The 7,417-nt window shown below is 39.0% G+C and overlaps 1 protein-coding gene across 1 annotated transcript; it reads left to right on the top strand.

Moving 5' to 3' along the window:
- Positions 1-2,906: 2,906 nt before the first annotated feature.
- Positions 2,907-6,950, top strand: LOC134876021 (uncharacterized). Its single transcript, XM_063900844.1, has 7 exons — positions 2,907-3,271; positions 3,546-3,681; positions 3,956-4,425; positions 4,613-4,923; positions 5,100-5,275; positions 6,020-6,234; positions 6,417-6,950. Exons 2-6 carry the CDS (start codon positions 3,559-3,561, stop codon positions 6,026-6,028), a joined length of 1,089 nt encoding a protein of 362 aa, XP_063756914.1. The 5' UTR covers positions 2,907-3,271; positions 3,546-3,558; the 3' UTR covers positions 6,029-6,234; positions 6,417-6,950.
- The last annotated feature ends 467 nt before the right edge of the window (positions 6,951-7,417 follow it).

The raw sequence follows: 7,417 nt of genomic DNA, 5'->3' as shown, positions 1-7,417 counted from the left end.
AACAATAATAATAATAACATTAACATTGTTATAACCTTCACAGTGGGAGATATGGACCTGTGCTGGTGACTCAGATGCACTTAATTTTTGGTTTAACCTTCGTCTTGTGTTAGGGTCGACACCGACCCGTTTTTAGGTTTTAAATGCATAAAATAACCATATAAATTAGTTTATTGCATCAAGGCTTTATGACTTTGTCAGGAACCTCTATTTCAACAAAATAAAACAAAAAAAATTGTTTTCACTAAATTATAAAATGCTCTAGTTGAAATTGATACCTTTGTGTTGTTAGGGTCGGTTTCGACCCAGTTATAAAAATAAGATTATAAAGCAATAATTAGAGCCAAAACTGAAATCACAAGTTCACTGTCAGCCAACACACTGACAGCCAGCTCCTCTCCCAATCATGTGAGCTTTAGGGGATTCTCATTTTGCCTTGTTTTCCAGTATACCTGCACAAAAACAAAACAAACAAAGACTGGCATGTCCAGACATGTGAGGCCAATTCAGTATAGAATTGGTGACTTGCAGAGTGCACATCTCAAATTTGTAGCATGCAAAAATGAGAAGAAGATTTTCAGTGAGCCAAGTTCTGGATAATATTTTTGGTGAAAATGAGGGAGAGGACACAGAGCAGCATAGTGATTCGGATGAGCAGGTTTCTGAGGAGGAAGACAATGTGGAGTATGATCCAGAAGACACAGACACATCTGATGAGTCTGATGAGGAGGTCACCGGTGCTGAAGCTGCTCCCGCTGAAAGATTCAAGTCCAAAAATGGTAAGATCTGTTGGAGCTCAGTACCTCCTGATGTACATGGCAGGGCAGCTGCTGCAAATGTCATCAAAATGACCCCTGGAATCACAAGGTTTGCTGTGATGAGAGTCAGCGACATCAAGACATGTTTTGACACTATTTATGCCATTGTCACTAAAAAGAGTCATCATTGCTATGACAAACCTTGAAGGAAAAAAAGTCCATGGCAGCATGTGGAAAGACATTGATGAGGAATACCTGGATGCTTATATTGGTGTTCTTCTTCTTGCTGGATGACGCCACTGATAGTCTGTGGGACGCATCGACAGGCAGAAATATTTTCCGGGCAACAATGTCACTTCAGACCTTTCACATGATATCAAGAGTCCTCAGATTTGACAACAGAGATACCAGAGCAAGATCTGACAAGCTTGCCCCCATCAGGGATGTCTGGGAGAGATGGGTGCAGCTCCTTCCACTGATGTTCAACCCAGGGCCAGAGGTGACAGTGGATGAACGTCTTGTCCCTTTCCGAGGAAAATGCCCCTTCCGGCAATACATACCCAGTAAGCCAGGGAAGTATGGCATAAAAATCTGGGCAGCCTGTGATGCAAAAACCAGCTATGCCTGGAATCTACAGATTTACACAGGCAAAGCTGCGAGTGGCATCCCTGAGAAAAACCAAGGAAAACGTGTGGTCCTCGATATGACTACTGGACTGCAGGGTCACAATATCACTTGTGACAATTTTTTTTACCAGCTATGACCTTGGACAAGAACTTCTCAGGAGGAAACTTACCATGGTGGGCACAGTGAAGAAAAATAAACCTGAGCTGCCTGCTGAAATCTTGCAGGTGAAGGACAGGGCTGCACGTTCCACAAAGTTTGCTTTTACAGACACCACCACTGTTGTCTCATATTGTCCAAAAAAAACCGGAATGTGATACTTATGTCTACTCTTCACAAAGATGCAGCTGTGTCATCAAGAAGTGACATAAAGCCCACAATTATCCTCGACTATAACAAAAACAAAGGAGGAGTGGACAACCTGGACAAGCTGACTGCCACCTACACTTGCCAGCGAATGACCAGGAGATGGCCAATGGTTGTGTTTTACAACATCCTTGATGTGTCTGCATGTAATGCATTTGGTTGTGGACCCACATCCACCAAGGATGGAACTCAACCAAAAAAAACAAGCGGATAATGTTTCTTGAGGAGCTGGGAAATTCCCTTGTCAAGCCACACATTGAGCGAAGGGAACGGGTGCCCCGAGACCCAGATGCTGCAACCTTGGTCAGACAGCTGCAGAGCTCACCTAGAACTCCGTCCACACCAGCATCCTCCTCAGACAGCCCTGCCTCAACAGCATCCACAACAGCCACAACCACAACCCCACTCAGGCCACCTGTGTGTCGCTTTTTGCCACACATGCATCTAAACACACACACACATACACATGCATGTTCTTGCACACAGAGACTTTTACTCTGATTTTTATTTTTATTAGTGTTGGAACTAGTAATTGATTTCTATTGGTTTGATTTGCTTGATTGGTTGTTGTTTGTTTGACCTTGAAAATCTATATTTTGTTATATTTATGTTATATATATATATATTTGTTCTGCTTTTCATTTTGTGTTTGTACTAAAGTTTTATTGCTGAAAAAAGAGACTTTTTTGCCTTTTTCTTGAAGTAAATATATACGGGTCGAAACTGACCCGTAACACCATATATGTTACTATAGTTAATAATATTAAAATGAAAAAATAAATAAAACTAATTTATTTAAGAGATGTGTTCTAAATCCCCTCAGTAATAGTCAGGTGACATAACAACCTTTTATTTATTTATATGATTCTCTTGAGGTTCATTTTACATTTTCTTGTTATTGAAATCGAGGGGTATACGGACAAAAAAAAGGCCCAGGGGCCCACACCAAAAATATTAAAACCAATATTTTGATGGATAAGGAAGCCTAACAAGGTAACCAAGAGATGAGGAACAAATTGGATGATAGATCATTGTTTTTAGTGTATTTTACAACTAAATTAAAACACGGGTCAAAACCGACCCGTTAACATAAGAGATGATAACAGGGAACTAACACAAGACGAGGGTTAAAACGGGGAAAAAAACATTTGCTCGTTTTATCGTTTTTAATTAAGGGGAAAACTGATTATACTTTAGTACCCTGACTTACTGTTTTCTCATTATTGTTTTATTATAGCAGTATGACTTAACTGTCTGCCTTCATGTAGTCGAATAGTAGACTTATAATGCATAATACATTCTTATTTCAGAGCTAGGGCACAGCAGCATGGCCATTTCAATAAGGATGTGATACTACTCCCCAATCCATCTTTGGATGTAGTGTGCAAACAACGTCCAAAAGTACGGTTACACAAACATGGACATATCCTCAGTGCCTTTGAGTTCCAGAAGGCCTGGGACCACCGGACTGTTATTGATCGTATCAGACAAGGCTTTGGTGAGCATATTCCGGAGGACGTCAGGTAAACCCTTTTTTTTTCCTTCTTGCGTTGTTAATAATACAATAATCTTTATTTAAAGAGCACTTTTAAAACGTAGTTTCAAATTGCAATCATCATTTATAAAAACACATAAAAGTTGAATTTGGCTCAAAATGTACAGGATTCAGTCACACACCTTATAGGAGCAAGAACCTGACAGACAGACACACACTAACACAAGCTGTTACATCATATTGTTAAGCCCTTAGCCGTAAAGTATTTCTTGTTGTTGTAATATCCTACATCTTCTTTGTAGCCTCCAGCTTGTAATGTCTTGTGGCAATAAGTTGGTGTCCCCTAAGATCCAGGAGGGTCAGGAGCTGAATGGGATGCTAATCCACAAGGTTTTTAAAACCAAAGCCCTGTATGTAAGACCATCAAGGACCCTTTTAGTAAGTTTGCTTTTTTGTTTGTTTTACCACTTAATTAAATTCAGTATAATTACCTTTTGAAAAGAAAATGTTAACTGTTACCTGCTTATAGCAATTTAAAGTTTATATTAAATTCAAATAGAGCAATTTAAATTGAGAAGAGTGTGAACAAAGGCTCCCTATTTTAATCGGTTATGTGATAACTTGTTTTTTATTTAAGGTTATTTAATTTCAAAGTCTTGCTTTTTTTGCTTTTGATATATCATTTTGGGTTTTCTTTCTTTCTGTTTCAAAGACTGACTCAGAGGAGGAAAGTGAACTTTCTGCCACTGACAGATCAACTGCTAAGGACAGTGATGAGGATTGTTGTGAAATCCTGCAAATCCCTGCAGGCATGAGCAGCTGTGTCACCACCAGGGCAGCCTCAAGAGCAATGAGAAATAATGATCCCTGTACTGGCAATATTGATGGTGAAGGCAATCCTGGCACTGGCACTGGTATTGACGATGATTATAATGATGATGCCACCAACCACCCAGCTACCAGTGCTGTTAAAAGGAGTAGATTAGTAGTGGAAGGAGTGGATGGCGGCCCTGGCACAAGCAGTCAAGATGGAGGCTGGCTTCCAAGGAGTGATGGCAACCATGGGACTAGCGGCCATGATGACTACTCATCATATTTAGCACTTGTGTCAACTCTTCCTGACGACTCCTCAGATGACGAGGAATTAAACAAGGCCATTATTGCCAGTATGGAGTGTCCAATGTGAGTAGCTCACACAGACTGCGAGCGTGACAGATCAGGATAACTAATAAGGATGTCATCTGATAATTGACCTTTAAATTATTGTGACGTACACATTGAGGATTATTTGGATGCTTGCAATGACGAAAAAAGGGTTATTCTAAAATGTGTAACTTTACTGTGTTTTTGATCATTTTTGTCTTTATAGTGCAGAAAAGGTCCCGAGTCAGGAGATACTGCTGGAACTCTCAAGCAAAATTATTACAAAACGACAGTGCAGGTTCAATATAAATCGCTCTGCTGTCTGGGAAGGAGCCATGCGGGGTTTCCAAAGGGTATCCTACGACCCAAACTTGATGATTTCTGTAAAGTTCTCAGATGACATGGGGAGAAATGAGGAAGGGATTGATTTAGGAGGGCCAAGGAGGGAATTCTTGAGGCTGCTGATGGAGACCATTGCCAGATCCGCCATGTTTGAGGGAAAAGAAAACAGCAAGAACTTGGCTCTTGACAGTACTGGTAATGTCTTGTTGTTTTTTTTATTAATAATGGGAGCTATTTTAGTGTATGGTGATTTTTACATGCAAACTGATCTACAATGTATTTAATAACACATAAAATCCATGATAATATGTAGCAATGAGTCTTTACTCATTTTTCAATATTACATTTCCTTTTATGTGATTGTTTTGCAGCTCTAAGAGAGGACCGGTACTACAACGCTGGCAGAGCCATTGCAGTGAGTTTGGTGCATGGTGGTCCACCACCAAACTTCCTGTCACCAACAGTGTTTTCGCTTCTTGTTGATGGTTCAGCAAATCCAGCTGTAGAAGACATAGCTGACCCAGAACTCCTTGAGAAAGTCAAAAAGGTCAGTTGGTAGTTTATATGTTATATTCCATTAGAATTAGGTAATATTACAATGTTCTCTTGCTGTTTTACATTTTGAGAGGCAGTATCGGTCCTGCCCAGTCCATTGCTGAATGCCCACTTTCCATGTGTTGTAGTTTGAATTCCACCACAATCCAACAGACAAGCCAATTATAATTTCTATGTTTTCTGTGACATTGTAGCTATGTGGGAAAAAAAACCCTGAACCTCAATCAACTGTTAAGGGACCTTTTGTTATCATGTAATTATGCAGTCCTCTAGTGTCTGTTTTTTTAACTAATAAGTTATAAGCATAACAAGTAGCCCCCATAACAAGCCAACCTGCTGCTCCTTGTGATGCTAGGTATCTGAAAGTACCACGGTTGAGGAGCTTGAGGAGTCAAAGGCACCTCTACTTGAGTACCTGGCTAATGCAGGATGTCTAAGGCCTGTGCAGTCAATCAGGGACAGGGAGCTGCTGGTACAGGAAATAGTGATGTTTCAGGTTGTCCACAGGGTCCAAGGTCCATTTCAAAGGTATTCAGTGTTGGTTATTTCGTCAGGTTAATCAGAATAGGACTCAGAACTTGAATTATTGACCAACATGTTGTAGGATTAACTTCACTAAAGCTAAAAACTATTATTTGTATATACAAGTAAGTCACACATTGACAATTCATAAGTGAATTAGGAACCCTATTTAATTATGCAAAATTAGTAAAATGTTTCCATGTACTTTGTACAGATTCTGTGAAGGTCTGAAGACTCTTAGGGTTCTTGAAAAAATCAGGAGACATCCTGACAGCTTTAAGCCCCTGTTTTGCTATGAGGCAAGTCTTCTCACTGCTGACCAGATGGACAATCTCTTCAGCATTCCACTCTCTCCAGAAGGGAGCAACAAGAGAACTGCAGAAGAAATGGTTGTAATCTTCTGGAGAGACTATCTCCAGGATGCAGAAGGTAATTGATAGTTTATACTACTCGTAAAATGATGCATCTATTTATATTTTTACTTTAAAAATAGTTTTTCCTACAAAGAATACATGCCATCATCAGCTAATGATAATAACTCAAGAGATGTTCAATAAACATGTTAATTAGACCAACTACCACTTAAATTGTTTTTCTGTTTTTTTGTATAGAAGAAGAAGGGCCATCCAAACTACAAAAAATATTGGCCTTCGCAACAGGAGCCTCTGTGGTGCCACCCATCGGCTTTTCCCCAACACCTTCTGTGGAGTTCATTCACAAGGGAGAGGACGACTATGCCTCGACACCATTGTTCCCTATGGCCAACACATGTGTCAACTGCATCAGGTTGCCGCTACATGTGTCATATGAACTCTTTAAAGACAAGTTTGACTTTGCTTTAGGGAACACTCATGGGTTTGGCAGGTCATGAATATACAGTGGTGGAAATAAGTTTTCAACGTGTCAACATTTCTTTCGTTAAATATTTTAATATTTTTCTGATGCAGCTATTTGTTTGAGATTTATACCACATATTGGAATTGACTCAATAAAAGTCAATAAGTAAAGCTACACAGGTAAAGACATTTACATGTGTGTTTAATACTTTTTCCTGTGTTATTTCACTTTGTTAAACACTTTTTATGGAATGGAATGTTACGTTTCCTTTACCTGTGTAGTTTTATTAAGTCAATACCAATATATGGTTCATATTTATTTCACATTTATTTCATTTCATTTATTTAATTTCATATTTAGTTCATAATATTGCTGTTGCAATAAAGTTTGCAATCTTTAAAGTCTCAGTCTCTGCTTGTCTCGCAGTATGTCTTTTTGAAAAAAACACTTTGAACAAATGCTTCTTATAGTTTTGAAAACATGTTTACTAGGTTCATTTAGTGTTGGGAAACAGCTTATTTACAAAGTAACTCCTATGTGGACTGAATATACTGCAAGAGTGACAAAAATAAATGTATTCCATGGTTTCCATCATTTTCAAGTGGATTCACTTGTTGAATATTGTTCATTGTGGTCTCATTAATGGCAAGATCAATGTCTGGAATGATAACATTATTATTGGTTTGAAGTTCAGGTAATGGTCCTTCTTCATCAATACCATAATGGGTGTCACCATCAATAATGTCATTTATAACCGGATGGATTCCTACGCTGT

This window comes from Eleginops maclovinus, chromosome 14 (genome assembly GCF_036324505.1).
Source record: "Eleginops maclovinus isolate JMC-PN-2008 ecotype Puerto Natales chromosome 14, JC_Emac_rtc_rv5, whole genome shotgun sequence".
Taxonomy (NCBI): domain Eukaryota; kingdom Metazoa; phylum Chordata; class Actinopteri; order Perciformes; family Eleginopidae; genus Eleginops; species Eleginops maclovinus.
This window is presented reverse-complemented; position numbering and strand designations above follow the sequence as displayed.

Coding starts and splice junctions, on each gene's coding strand:
- LOC134876021 (XM_063900844.1), top strand. CDS start 3,559: ATGTCTTGTGGCAATAAGTTGGTGTCCCCTAAGATCCAGGAGGGTCAG. Junction 4,426..4,612: donor GCCAGTATGGAGTGTCCAAT/GTGAGTAGCTCA, acceptor TTGTCTTTATAG/TGCAGAAAAGGTCCCGAGTC. Junction 4,924..5,099: donor CTTGGCTCTTGACAGTACTG/GTAATGTCTTGT, acceptor ATTGTTTTGCAG/CTCTAAGAGAGGACCGGTAC.